Here is a 16,348-nt window from a genome sequence, read left to right as displayed (position 1 = left end):
CCTAAGAGAAACAAGTGAACGTGTGTAGTTACTCCGTTAAGTAGTTTTTACGCCACGAAAGATAATTACATCACTTGTTATCGTGAACGATGATCACTAGGAAATAATTTGGTATTACAACTGAGTTCGAATGTTGATTGTCTGGTGAATCGCGACAAGAATTCTCCCAGGCATCACCACAGCTACGGGAGCTGCGCGAGATTATATCGTTGTGTGGGTGTGAGAATCGTCGCTCGTAAGACAACTAGCTATCTAACGATAATATTTTTCTTAGTTTGATCTCATTTCTGTTCGCTGCAACGAGTAAACAGGTTCGAAGTACGTAATACTGTAGGAGTAATGTCTGCCGGATACCTTTCAGATAAGGATAGTGGAGAGGGGGGGGGGGAGGTAGGGCCGGCTCCCATAACTGTACATTACCATCACTGTCTGTGGATGCCGTATAAAGTCTCCAAGTTGCCTCGTAACTCTGTATTAGCACATTGGTCTCTATTACTTACATTTTGTACGGTCTGCAAGCGCTTAACGATTCAGAACTAATATATTCTAAAATTAATAAACCTACGTTTACGTGTAAGGTACAGTACACTATTTAGTAGAGAGGTAATTAGTTTGTTTCGTGTTCGTTAATAGAAGCACGACCTAAACATCTCTCTTACTGAAAACAAATCTAAAACGTTGAAGAAATATCTTCTAAAACAGCGAAGAGTTCAAAACCGAATCCAAGCAGTTTTCCCCAATTACATCAGTGCCAGCAAGTATTCTCAGCTGGCTAACTCAATATCAAAATATACAAAATACTTCTTTATCCAAAACTGTTTTCAGTAGAACTATTTTCAGACCAGATAGCATCTCTTAATTATCAAAGTAGGACCTTATCCAACACTAGACCACATGTCGCGTTAATTCGTTCGTTGAAGTCTACACCACTCCATTCTCGAGATGTTCTGCGGACAAAAGAGGCAGACGGACAATAAACATAAGGGAAATCTTATCAGCTACCAAGAGACAAGCTTGAACGACGCCTATCGTTCGCAGTCACAAACGACGTTGCCAATGCAGAAATAAAGATACACGTAACATTTCAGGTTGATAGCTCAAATATATCTTGAAATATCCAGCAGAAAAAAGACACAAAGGGTAGAGGAAGATGATTTTGCCCAACACCTTAGTATAAGCCATGCAAAATATATGAAATATTTAAAGTTTGATTCCATTTAGAGATGTCACACGAGTTATAAGATTTCCAAACGCTCAGCCAAATCCCACTGAGGGACATGCACCATTATCAAACTTTATATTGTTTAAGGTACATACTAATAAACCGATACAATGGAGTAACAAAGGATCCGGGAGAATATTGCGAAAGTCTCAGCGTCCAACTCAACAAAGTAACCTCATTACGTGTGTTACTATATATTGACTGTAGTCACATTGTTCACAATTTGTTTATTCTACAATTTTCTTGTTGCAATCAAGGTTACCCTTACGACCAGTGTAAAAAGTTTCGCTAACGCTCAGCCAAATCCCATAAAGTAACATGCATCATCATAAAGTATAAGAAAAATTATCACGGAAGTAAAGTTTATACAACTTTAAATTAAAACACAAATTAACTTGACTTCTCTACTTTACAACATAATTTATCTTATTTTCAAAGGTTACTGTCATCAAACCCGTTTTAATATTACACGGATATCGCTATACAATTTTTGACCAATATAAGCGAAATTCCTCTTACCGACATCCAGCTACTCTGGGTAATTGATGACGTATGTCCTGTGCTAGGAATTTCTCTGACGTGTAGGTCTCTCGCACAGTACTCTGAACCACATGGATTTTGTACACAGATTACATTGAAGCTCGATAGGAAGACAAACGATAATTTTTTATCAAGTTCAAAAATCATTTCTGTGAGTATTGAACGCCCTTCAATTCCTAGTGTGTTTTATTCGAGATGGGCCGTGTAATATGGTAGTGAAAAACCATAAAAACTAGAAACTGATCAATTGCGGTCTATCGGACTCCTTTAATAAGCTTTTAAATTTGTACAAACCTCCTCATAAAGCAAGGTGAGTAGGCGTTGGTAACATGATGCCGAGAATCTTTCCCTGGAACTTTCACGGCCAAGCAGGCTCTACACTACCTGTGCGCATCACAGGGTGCTGGAACTGGATTTTGCAGCGCAAAGTCAGCTTTTGCTGCGCAATGTGAGGATTTGTAGCGCAAGGTGAGGTTTTGTAGCGCAAGGATAATAGTAGTGTCAGATGTTACCATTAAAGTGAATGCTGGCCCGATACTGGTATTCTTCAGGTATCTTCAGCTTTCTTGTTCACTCATGACTGAAGATAGTTTAAAGTATAAATAAATAATTGTCTATATCAGGTTTCCAAGAAAAATGCATCGTATACAAATTTTATCAAATAAATATTGAGGATAGATCATACATTGGTTTTCTGTTATAATTATTTTCAAAATACAAAACAACTACTATTTAAAAAACCACTTCATTATTTTGTTTTGAAGGCCTTTTCGATACCAAGGCTATCTTCGTAACAGGGATGTGTCAATATCCAATTTTTGTAACCTCTTCCAATATCCCAGACATAGTTCTACCATATAATTTTCTACCAATATAAATGAATTTATGTCAAACCTTAGTAATGCATTCTATCACGCAACATTTTATCACTTATCAAGTCATTTACTTGTATAATTGAATGTTTTGCTTTGTGTTAACAAAACGTTAATCCAAACTCATATTACTGAAATAATATCATAAACAACTGGTTAATTCCAAGACATCAGAGCATATTTTAGCATATCCGAATACTTATTGTTAAAATTTTACTACATTACTGACTACATGTAGGATGAATTCACTGCTACTCGACAACAAGTGAGGTAGAGGACTGAATCTCATACATATTACAAAAGGTATACATCAGAAAACTCCATTGTACGTTGAAGAATACATGCTTACTTTGCTAGTCAATTTGTATCACATTGGATATCAATAAACGTCTATTCTATATACAGTGCATTTGTTTTCTATAACATTCAATTTATATTACCGGTACATAAATGATTGTCTACTTCCAATAAAAACATATGCATTACGTAAAGATTCAATTTTAAGATCTGGGATAAATATAATTCAAAAGGATATGGATTATATCCTGGCAATATATAGCATATTCAGAATCCTAGCTTAATATTTGTTTTTATTCTTCCCGTACAAGGCTGAGCGTCCTTTCCTGTACTTGCGTTGTATTGCCGTTACACCGTAATAAAACTAATGAGTCCAGATGGCATATTCAAGTGGTGCAGGATGCATAAAAATCCTGCATGTCGCGATTATAAAGACAACGTATAATTTAATCGAATATTCGAGAAGCCCAAAATTTCATCAAAGGGAAGGTAAAACCAGGATCCCATTAAAACAACTTTAAATGAGCGTAGCTTTTAAAACAAAATGTACCCTTCCTCTTATCTCATCAAGTTTCTTCTCATTGAAAAGTGTTAAGTTCCGTGTCAAAAATCTTTTAAACAATTCGTATTTGTGCAATAATTTGATTAGTAAATACATTATAAATATTTTTCAGTAAAGAAAATTGGTTTGAGTACTCTTTGCAAATATTAAATTTATATTAAAATCACTAGAAATTTAGGATACAAGAGAAGACAATAATTTCAGTCGTAATAGATGACATTGAGGTGTAGTTGACATTAGAATCCAAGAAAACGAAAGGAGATCTCTTAAATTTAGTTTTATACGAGATTACCGTAATGTTTATGATAGCAATTTTCAGCCAAAACGTTGCTTGAATAAAAGTACTGATAACGATTCCGCCAATTCTAAATCCAAAATACGTATTTCACATAGGAAATTCCTTAGTTGGTAATTTTGTCAGTCATTAATATTAAGACTTGATTACGTGTAGATGAGTGGTCTAATTCTCTATACCTTGTATTATTTACAGTGAGGGCTCCAAGCAGCGTTGTGATGACTCGTTAAAACAACTCCAAAATACAGCACTATATGTAGTAAGTTATATGTGTGTTATTCATCAAACTTTGAATAATTTAAGTTATTATTTATAATATAGAGGCAGCGTTCTCAGATGCTCACATCGTAGTACATATAATTAGCGGAGGATGCCTTCTACATAGGGTTTTGGCAAAAGGACGAATCGCAGTGACATGATCAGCAGATACGTACTTTACTAATATTCGAAGGGTAACAATATCAAGATGTCTAGATTATGAACAAACACCGTTTGAAAATCTGATCAATTGTTTTTCAATAAAGTGTTTAGTAAAATAAATCTAATGTTTATTCATATAAAAAATGTTTCTTGAATTGTTTCTTTAGTGGTTTTTCCAAGTTCAAACAATAAAGTCGTAGCAGAAAATGTATTGTTGTCCAGATACATATTAACGCAACCAAGACTAAAAATAAGTATCATATTATTGTGTGGACCAGATTTTAAAATTCGCATTGTATTTTTAAGAATAAAAGCATCGGATAGTGTACTTTTGTTTCTAAATGAGCCTTTTGGCAGCATTACAATTTCGATATTTTCCAGTACAGAGTTTGGAACATAAAATACCTCCTACTTGTTCTCTTTGCGCTGCGATACAACGCCTTTACTTACCTTTTTTTTTTTTTTTTTTTAATGCACATTTAAATGTATTGTTCACAAAGTCCAAAACCAGGGAAACAGTAAAGACAGCTAGGTTGTTAATTTTATTGCAATGACTATGTGGAGTGTGCAATAACCCTGAAATACATTGCAAACATATAATTGAAGACGAATTTGAGCATAGAAATTATTTTTCTATATTATATATGGTAATAGGTTACTTTCCAATACAGTTGAGATATGCGAAAGTAATAGTTTTCCTTGTGACTAAGTCAGCTGATTTTCCTCTTACAAACATTACTTTCCCTATTTAAACATCTCTTTCCCTGACAAAACCATTGTAATTACCGGTTTGGCAGTCCTATGTTCAAACAGCTGATTTTAACAACAAAATGAATTATAAAATAGTGTTGCGTGCGTTTCCTTATCAAAGAACAATATTACTAGGCTATGAAAAATTAAATAATTTATTAAAAGATTTCGTGTGCTTTTTTTGTATCGTGGTTAAAATTATCGTTCATACTAGTCTCCAAACTTTTGACGATGCAAAGCAGACTTGCACTTGATGCAGCACTGCGGCACGGCGCTACGCGGCAATATACATGCATCCGTGTACAGCGGGTATTGCAGGCGAGCGTCACGTACACTTGTTGAGGCACATACTACTGTAGGTAGCCAAAGCAGTCTCACGAGGAATAAGTCAAGGCACATTTCAAGTTCCACTAAAGGGAAACAAATTAATGTGATCACAAATCCTCGCCTTAAATGTGTAGTATTTGAAACAGTATAAGAAATAAAATTAGATAGCTCTGAATCTGAAAGTGTTTGAATTATTGCGCGAAAACACAAATACATTTTACTAGGCAGCATAATTCTAATCAAAATAATTCGTTAGTAAGGTTTTTTGCGATTTATTATCAGCTGTATTCATAACAATACGAAACTTACACACAATAGTTTATGATGACGTATATACTTAACACAATATAGTATGATATTTTGTGATTGAGGGCGTTTCTTTGCGTAGTAGTAAAAAGGTTAAATTTTAAAACCATGCAACTTTCACATATTAGAATGTTTTTAGTAAAAATACTTGACGCGCGACCGACCACAACCATCTCAAACGGCCTTTTCTGATTGTACATATCAGAGCAGCTATTTAAAACACCACTTAGTTTGACAGACAGTGGGTGAACTCTGGTTAACATGGAATTCCGAATCAGTTCGTTAACGTGTGATCAACAACCTACTAACACGGCTACAAATGACCAGAGTTCGTCACATTTGGGTGTGGAGTGCTGAGCCATATAATATAGAGAGCTTGCAGCTCACTTGACACTAAGTTCCCAATATCGTGCTATCGTGCACGATTTTTTGTCACGGAATACAACTCTCTCAGATTGCAAAGTTAACTTCATCAGTTTGGATCTAATTTCTGCACTTCAGCTGAGAAATATCTTAGCCTAGATATTTTGAAACAGCCATGTGAACTTAAATCGGCAACAACACTATATGTAGGCAGTTAGAGGCTACTTTGAGTCCGTAAATCTCACACATGTGGGATACAAGCGAATTGAACAGGAGTCGGGATTATTGGTACCAGTACGCATTCAAAATAAGAAAAACGGGAGTTAGTAATGCAAATTTATCTATCAATTCTAATTTACAATGAAACCTAAAAATACGAAAAAATACTTAAAAGTATAATTTATTTTCATAGTGAAATTAGTATTTTAAATTACTCTTAATTATTTTTGTCTATGGTTATGGATAAGGTACCCGAATATACGGATTGGCTGAGTAATAGCGCAGCAATGCAACATTGGAGAAGTACTGTCTTCTGAAAGTGCTACGGAATATGACATGATTAAAAAGTAAATGATATATTTTAAATTGTTGAGAAACGATGCAACCAAAGGCCTAATTTATTGCAAAAGTATTACTTTAAAACCTTCTACACGTTTGGTCTCAATTCAGACAGACTCGGTAAATGGTTTGTTTAATAACCTTAAAATATTAGTCAGAAAAAAAGCACCGATGATTAATACCTAGCAAGATTTGAAGAAACAGACAAAATAACGTTAAAATGAATAAACTGTGTAAAATCCTCGACGGATTTGTGTATAAATTATAAAATAGTACACTTCACAAACAAAAGTCTAATACAATCCTGTTTCTTGCTCGTGAAAGCGGGGCCCACGGAGAGGAAAGTTGGCGACAATAAATCCAAGTTCGGCACCTGTGGAGAATTGGACCGGCGTAATTTACAGGCGACTAATGCCCGCACTTTATCCAACCTTTTGTTCGGCGTCGAGAATTACCAGCCGGGTTATCTGAACCGGGGAAAATGCGCTTCTTTCTTCGGAGAAAACGGCGCGGTGGTTGTTTTCGTTGTAAATATTGAAATACTGGTTCCTTTTACTTGTAATTACTGAAACCATCCATTTTAAAAACATCACGGTGTGTAAATGTCAACTGTTCTTTATCGTTAAACTGACAGAGCTACGGTTAGGTGCTGTGAATAAAAGAGTTTCAGACAAAATGTTCAAATCCAATACCTATTTATGTGCTATACCTATGGCTTAGATATGCATAAGGTAAAGGTTCAGAGTTCTTAGAGGAGTATGTAAAGGGAGTATAAAAATAATAACTTTTGAGAACAAATCAAAGTAAGATCTACATTTATTTTTTTCACTGATGTCTTTTTAGTTGCTAAAGTCGGCTGTAACAGGGTCACTGGACAAGTTCAAATGTAAGCATGAATCAACATGTCTAATACAATAAAAAAGGATCTGATGAGACATAGTATGGGTTCAAAATACATCAAAAGAAAAAAAATCTGTATTAATTTGAATATGAAACTTATTTAATTAATTAAATACGGACAAAAAAAGTAAAACTCAATAGTTTTATGCCCGATTCTTGTAGAATTGTGCGCTAGTTTAAATTTTCAAGAAGTGCAAATTGACTCCATAACGACATACAAGGTTATTTTTGTCTTACTCAACAAATGCCTCCAGTGAGTAAAAATATTTCGTTCTAGCAGGTTGTAAATTGGCACCTGGAAATTACTCTTTGCATCTCAATGGAAACTGTTTTAGAAAACAAAGCTAAATATTATATATATTTTTTATATGTAGCGAGGTATAATACTACCAGCCGCACTTAGAAATATTTACAACCAAGAAATACAAATCAGACATATAATTTTTATATCACCAGAATTATTCCAATAGAAATTTAAATTCACACAGAGACACATATACATATATATATATATATATATATACACACAGTCATTTAAAATTTTTTAAACTACTTAGTAAATTATAAATTTGGAAACTCTCCTTAAATATTGAGTGTTCAACTCAAGTCCAAATAATAAAAAAAAAAATATTTGTCGATTTGAAAATGTACATATATGATTATAATTGAAATCTTGAAGAAGTATATGGATTATAAATTTTGCTTTACGTAATATGGACAATTAGAAACAGCTCATCGTTTATTTAGACCAAAAGGTCATATTTTTATATCCTTGTCAAAAACGAATTTAATTAACCAACAAAACGACAATATAAAAGAGCGTAAAGAAGCTTTTTCTTTTAAAAACATATTATGCCCACTTAAGAAAACACACATGCCTAAAAACTGCCTAAAAATAATGACCAACATTACATAAATAGGTTAACTCTGAGTCTTTGAATTTTATACGATAACATTAAGTCTATGGCTATACCATGTATACGTCTTGTTCACTCAATTTTCCTTTCTGAGAGGGAAAAATAATAATGATAATATTTGGTGAACAATGTTAAATATTTATTGCAGCTTATAGAAGTGTGCTCTAAAAGATAAGAGAACCGTGGTGGTATCAATAAACCGTAAACTTTTTATCTTCTTCGTCAAGTGTTCTTGGTTATTAATTAAAAAGTACAGTACACCATTTTGAGCAGAGAAAAGTAACTAAGAGCGCCTTTGAGTTTAAGATGCCTTTGATCTAAATATTAACAGAAGTGCTTTCTACGGCCTCTTTGAGATCTCCCGGAGTCGAGTCATGAAACTGACCCCTACCTTCCACTTGTCGGCGGGGAGGAAGTTCACAGTGATTAGCACTCGCGCAATCTCTACCTGGACAGGTTATATTTAGCATAGCGCGTCTGTGTGTAGGGAAAAGTGAAAAGACCACTACTGGAGTGCTAGTAAGAAATGTGAGGCCCGGTGCCAGAATCACTATCATCAAACATCCGCAAATCACAGAGGCCGAGACACTACAGACTTCGAGAGATTCCAGTGCCCAAAACGGGCTAAGGGAAGTTTTAGAGACTACAATCTTTTTTTAGGAGTTACGGAGCTTCTAGATACTAGGAACTCCTATTGATTGTTTATCAGCAATTCGTGCTAACACTGGTTCCAGCATCACACGAGCCTCATACCTGTACCATACACAATAGCAAAAAAATACAGTTTAAACAATAAGTGTTAAAACCGACGATTGACGTATAGAAATGATTGGCTGAGCGTTAGCGAAGCCTATTACTTGAGCGGCTGAAAACATTTCATTTCTGTCTCTCTGTGTATCTGTCTGTCTGTCTGCACGTTTTTTCGAAAACGAAATGACTGGGAGGTTTGCTTAAAGGTTTATTTTTATATGAGCAGCACCGAGTTCGATGATTACCCAGTGGGATTTGGCTGAGCGTTAGCGAATATTTTCACAATGGTCTTATGGGTAACCACGATGGCTGCGATACAATAGCAGAGGAAATCATTTTGTAAACAAACTGAGTACAATTATATCGGAATTCAACATGTAACAGTCTTATTCATACAGCCTAAATAAAAAACGAATAGTGGAAGTCAATGTTCTGTCTGACGGAGGAAAGAAACAAAATTGTATCCAGTATGTTTATCTGTCTTTCTACTAGACAGGATATCACGGGAATAAAATGAGCTAGACTTGAAATTCTGAAAGCAACATCAGCGAAGTCTGATACGCGCGACACGTGGTGTGACAGTATCCCACTTCCATCCGTGCCGGTGTGATGTGTGATTGTGTTTCTCGTACTCGTGACTTGTGCTCGGGACTTGTATTCTCTGCAGTGACAACGACAGGACTAGACTCCAAGCAGCTTTTGGGTATGTTTGAACCCTTTTCTTTCCCTTTTATTCTTTCTGTTCTTTATTTTTGTATGTACCTTCCCACCTGATGAAGAGGATATATACCAATCTTCGAAACGTTCTGTTATAACTTTTGTAACAACACATAACGATGGCTTCGTCAACAGCAAACTAAACAAAAAATTACGCCTCTGTTTTAAGAGTATTGGCTTGAATGAATCTACCTACAGTTTATGATTTTGCTCTAATGAGATTAAAGATAAAAAGACAGAAATATGGGGCAATACTGTCACACTCGTGGAGGCCGTTAATTTGAGTTATATTAATTACTAGCATCAATTTGAATATTTTCCACGTATGGTGCTTGAAATCTAAACAGTGTTCTCTGTTCCGTCGCTCGCGGCGTACGCTTACACTAGTTACTAAACCATACCATGAATAATAGCGGACATCTCAGCTCGGTTTTCGCAATGTCAGCTCTTGCATTTCTTGGTTTTCAATTAGCTCCATAATTGTAAGAAACAAAAAGAATACAAGTTCAATAAATTCAACTACTGCATTCCTAAATCGACGAAAAACTACAACAATCCATGTTGAACAGTTATCATCACTTATGTATATAAATATATTAATAAAATTCCCCACTGTATGTATACTTTATTAATAAAATAATCTAATTATACGTAATAAGTAATCAAACCAAGCAAGTAATCAACGTACAAATACGTGTGAAGGTGTGTATTCGTGTTGAGGATTTCAAATTTAAATAATTTAGATACATAAACGTTTGTCTTTAACTCTAAATATTACTAAATGTGACAAACAATATAGTGAGATCCAATGCTGTATTTGGTACTTGTAAAAAGTTCTCTTGAGCCTATTAGTCAGCAAAGCCGTGTGAACCTACACCTGCAGCTACTACCCCACACCCATAACACATATCGACGTCGCTTGACATAAAACGTTCGCAAAAAACTATGTAATCAGTTCAATCAGATTGGAATTAGTATCGAAATTAAAGCAGAAATAGTGTTTTGTCATTGGCCACCTAGGTCTGGTATTGGAATGCAAGGTAACAAGTTTAGAATGCTACAACCAGCCTCTGGCTACGTTATAACAGCACCAGTTAGCGTCATGTTTAACGTTCGGTATGGATGCATCTGACACACATTTCAGCTTATACCCTACTGTGCATGGCTACTGGACTGTTCTCTCTACTGCAATAATAACTGGATACAATTTTTACCTTAGTGATAGTTTTCGTATACTGAGCATCCCAAAAGTTTTCCCCTCACACAGTAATATTTTAACAGTTAAGAGTGTTCAAACTTGCTTTGAAGATACGCAATACAATCTCCTTAAGACGTTATTTAAGTCCAAAACCACTCCGGTATGCTCCATAATGAGGCGTGGGAGAATCAGGAGATAGAACTTTAAGGTGATATTTCTGCAATAAATGTGATCTACTCTTAAAGCTCTCCCCCTCCCTATTTTTGAATAAAGGGTGAACATTAACTGAATAAATTTCTATATGATCTTACTCTCTAGTTCTGGAAATGGAACAAATACAGTATTTATACTTTATACCTGCTATAGCAATTATGCTACCAGTCGGAAACGTTAAAATCTACTTAGAAAATGGAACAAATACAGTATTTATACTTTATACCTGCTATAGCAATTATGCTACCATTCGGAAACGTTAAAATCTACTTAGAAAATGGAACAAATACAGTATTTATACTTTATACCTGCTATAGCAATTATGCTACCATTCGGAAACGTTAAAATCTACTTAGAAAATGGAACAAATGCAGTATTTATACTTTATACTTGCTATAGCAATTATGCTACCATTCGGAAACGTTAAAATCTACTTAGAAAATGGAACAAATACAGTATTTATACTTTATACCTGCTACAGCAATTATGCTACCATTCGGAAACGGTAAAATCTACAGCATATCTATTGCAATGCTGTGAATGTGTTTTGTTAACATAATTTATCACATATAATATTTAATGCAGCCGGAACAGTGACTAAGTTTTAGTACGAACTTGCTAACTGATATACCCTTGAAACTTACTCAAATGTTAAAGTAATTTGTGTGAGCCAATAATATAGCAAGGAGTAGAGCAAAGATGTACTGCTACACCGCGATAACCTGTTTTATGTGACACCGACTGTCTAGAATGTGACATCATCTAAAACAAGAAACGTGACGCAGTGTAGCATTAGGTGTGAAAATGAACAGAATTCATTCCCTCTCCTGCTGAATTATTTTCGCAACATTTAACATGAGTTATGGTCTCGTAATATTGAGTAATATACCGCTTGCTTCGTGTAACGTTCTAGTTTTTGCCACTTCTTTTATAAAAAAAAATCAGTCTTTTGATCCATTCCAGTATTGTTGTTACTGTTATCGCCAATCAATAATTTACTAACACTTTATTAATAAAAAACCCTTAGTGACAACATTCATAAAAATAATAAATGAATTATATCTGAGTTTGATTTAACCTATACATGTCTTATATATAAATACTTAAATTTCATTTTGTAACTCTAAGCGGGAAATTTTGTAACTCACGGATATGTATAATTATATGATTTACGAGTTATAAAACTACTACCATTCTCTCGGTTTTGTATAAAACACGCATACTACAGTAAATCTTCTTATATTGGAATCTAAGAACAGCGCCGCGCCGCCTCCGCCAGACTAAACTACACACAAGCACGTGAACAAAATCAGGAATTGCATTCATAAATATTGAAGGCACCGTTAAACTGGCAGTTTCTTTAGGTGTCGACGAAAAACATATCGACTAGCTACGTCATATTTATCCGATACACTGAACATTCGTAACAGCGATATAATGCCACATAACAAGGAGTGATTGTGAACGAAAGGTGGTTTAAGTTGAGGATTACATACGCCACATACATGGAACCCGGCCATTACGTGACACCTCACGTGGTATCGCAAACCGGAGGCAACCCGGATCGTAAGGGTCGATAACATAAACCGGGAGGGGGGGGGGTGAGGTGAGGGGAAGCGTTGACCTCATTACACAATGACCTCATTATACCCCTGCCGCGGCCATCCCGTCAAAAACGTGATCGGCGATCCAACACCGGATTATAATTTATTAAGTGTAAAATCTCGCATCAGAAGACGGGTAGGTTCCAAACAGCATATGTGACATAATAATCGTGCCATACATAAATCACTCACCCGAAAGCTGTAACAAGAGCCTGATACATACCTGAAACAATATAAGACAAAAATTAGCACAGCAGAAGATAAAACAAAATACTAGCGACACAATACAAGCCTCGTATTTTATACTCTTTGAATCAGCAACAACAAGGTATATAAATCACTGGAAGAGTTGTAGAAATCCCAACCAAATTTGATTCGATGCTTTACCAATAACCTTAAAATTTGCTAATATATTTAGTATATTGCTTTTAGTACTACTAAATTAACACATTTACACTTTTAAAATGCTCTTTGAATCAAGTTAGTGTCAAAAAATACATAAAAGCGTACGTTCGGGGTATAATGTTAAAAAAACAACCCAACTTTTCTGCAGTATGTAGGCTTCACTTAAACAATGCTAATGGTCCTACAGAAGTACATAAAGTTCAAATTGAGGCGTTATATTTCTGTTTGTTCTACATTTCATTTTATATTAATATTTTATTTTATTTCATTTATGTGAGACTCAGTCTTCAGGTATGAAAGGTATACATGTGTGTGATTATGCACCCTCAAATGTCGCCTCGTGCTAAGTTAAAACTTCCACATGAAAAGAGAAACTACAATATATTTTGTTCCTGAAGTGAAGGAAACAGGATTTCTCCGGACATTTGCCATCGGTCAATGATACGGTACAATTAGTAACACTACGTTTCGAGATCTGTAATTCCGATCTCTTCTTCAGGTAAATGACTAAACTGATACATGACTAAAATCTAGGTTAAAGTAAACAAAACATACCATAGCGTTGTGACACGCATAAGTCAGGAATAACAACAGCAATTTTGTGTATCTAACCATGCACACAAACTCTAAAACATGCACTTATATAAAAACTAAACGCTACTTATTAAAACTGTACTACAAACTACAGGTCACAATAGGTCTGCACTCTCCAGCCAACCAAATAGCTCAGTAGTGTTACTGATTGTATTGTATCACTGAACGATGACAAATGCCCAGAAAAATCCTGTTTTCTTCACAATCCTTCTATCGTCAAAAACAAACTTCAAACAAAGAGTTCCTGAAGGATTTCTAAATGCTCCAAGTAAATTCTGTAATGGCCATTTTCAAGTATTTTACAAAAATCAGTCTATAAACATCGTAAATAACATAAGTTTTTTTATAGTATCTACTTTCAATCCGAATGTTCGCTTTTTAGAAATAAATAAACTATTTTGCGTAAACTTCCTTGTCTATTAATTTATTTTATAGTTTTGATTTCAAAATGGCATGTAGTTCATTAAAGTTCCATATGTAATTTGGTTTTAAAACACTTCTTACAAAATATAGACTGTACATTACAAATAACTGACACTAAAAGGAAAATATAAAATACTCAATTTTGAAATCTACTCTATTGACTTAAACAAATTCTGGATAAAAACGAACAAGTTTGTATATTATGACATTTAAAACAGAGAAAATGGGGAAGAGTTTTCAACGTTACTATCAAGTAAAATTTATACAAGTAATATTATAATATGTGTAGAACTTTTATACTCTCATAAAACAACTTACAAGCTTAACTAGTGGAATTAGTAAACATCCCATACCTAACACACAGCTACATGAATGACTAGAGGATCCGACAAGAATAGATCCCCAAGGCGTTGTTAACGCGCAAATCAATTAACAATCACAAGGAGCCATTACCGGACTACGATACAAGGCAGATAATTACATCAGCAAAGTTGGGAGCCGATTGTGCAAACCGTTACCGCTTCCAACTTACTTTGTAGTTATCTAAAACACAGATCCTTTTCGGCTTTCATGCTAGATTTGAGATTCAGACAACAATAGATGCCCAAGCGTTGTTAATGCGCAAATCAATTAACAATCACAAGGAGCCATTACCGGACTACGATACAGGTAGCTAATTATATCAGCAAAGTTGAGAGCCGATTGTGCAAACCGTTACCGATTCACACTTAATTTTGTAGATCCTCTAAAACACAAATCCACTTCGGCTTTCATGCTAGATTTGAGATTCAGACAACAATAGATGCCCAAGCGTTGTTAACGCGCAAATCAATTAACAATCACAAGGAGCCATTACCGGACTACGATACAAGGCAGCTAATTACATCAGCAAAGTTGGGAGCCGATTGTGCAAACCGTTACCGCTTCAACTTACTTTGTAGATCCTCTAAAACACAAATCCACTTTTCGGCTTTCATGCTAGATTTGAGGGTCAGACAACAATAGATGCCCAAGGCGTTGTTAATGCGCAAATCAATTAACAATCACAAGGAGCCATTACCGGACTACGATACAGGCAGCTAATTACATCAGCAAAGTTGAGAGCCGATTGTGCAAACCGTTACCGATTCACACTTAGTTTGTAGATCCTCTAAAACACAAATCCACTTCGGCTTTCATGCTAGATTTGAGATTCAGAAACAATAGATGCCCAAGCGTTGTTAATGCGCAAATCAATTAACAATCACAAGGAGCCATTTACCGGACTACGATACAGGCAGCTAATTACATCAGCAAAGTTGGGAGCCGATTGTGCAAACCGTTACCGATTCACACTTAGTTTGTAGATCCTCTAAAACACAGCTCCACTTCGGCTTTCATGCTAGATTTGAGATTCAGACAACAATAGATGCCCAAGGCGTTGTTAACGCGCAAATCAATTAACAATCACAAGGAGCCATTACCGGACTACGATACAGGCAGCTAATTACATCAGCAAAGTTGGGAGCCGATTGTGCAAACCGTTACCGATTCACACTTAGTTTGTAGATCCTCTAAAACACAAATCCACTTCGGCTTTCATGCTAGATTTGAGATTCAGACAACAATAGATGCCCAAGGCGTTGTTAACGCGCAAATCAATTAACAATCACAAGGAGCCATTACCGGACTACGATACAGGCAGCTAATTACATCAGCAAAGTTGGGAGCCAATTGTGCAAACCGTTACCGATTCACACTTAGTTTGTAGATCCTCTAAAACACAAATCCACTTCGGCTTTCATGCTAGATTTGAGATTCAGACAACAATAGATGCCCAAGGCGTTGTTAACGCGCAAATCAATTAACAATCACAAGGAGCCATTACCGGACTACGATACAGGCAGCTAATTACATCAGCAAAGTTGGGAGCCGATTGTGCAAACCGTTACCGATTCACACTTAGTTTGTAGATCCTCTAAAACACAAATCCACTTCGGCTTTCATGCTAGATTTGAGGGTCAGACAACAATAGATGCCCAAGGCGTTGTTAACGCGCAAATCAATTAACAATCACAAGGAGCCATTACCGGACTACGATACAGGCAGCTAATTACATCAGCAAAGTTGGGAGCC

The 16,348-nt window shown here is 35.5% G+C and overlaps 1 protein-coding gene across 4 annotated transcripts in view; it reads right to left on the bottom strand.

Moving 5' to 3' along the window:
- The window catches only part of LOC124353734, a 388,950-nt gene that overhangs the window by 22,629 nt on the left and 349,973 nt on the right, over positions 1–16,348 (bottom strand). Inside the window, exon 4 of one of the 4 annotated variants that reach the window (XM_046803720.1) lies at positions 9,811–13,034. The exons of the other annotated variants lie outside the window; for them this stretch is intronic. Within the exon in view, the coding sequence (XP_046659676.1) occupies positions 13,000–13,034 (35 nt within the window). The 3' untranslated portion in view covers positions 9,811–12,999. Of the gene's footprint in view, positions 1–9,810; positions 13,035–16,348 lie in introns of those variants that run through there. 4 annotated transcript variants of the gene reach the window in all.

Source organism: Homalodisca vitripennis, chromosome 2 (genome assembly GCF_021130785.1).
Source record: "Homalodisca vitripennis isolate AUS2020 chromosome 2, UT_GWSS_2.1, whole genome shotgun sequence".
In the NCBI taxonomy this organism is placed as follows: Eukaryota; Metazoa; Arthropoda; class Insecta; order Hemiptera; family Cicadellidae; genus Homalodisca; species Homalodisca vitripennis.
Note: the sequence above shows the minus strand (reverse complement) of the source record. Positions and strands in the feature narration are given on the sequence as shown.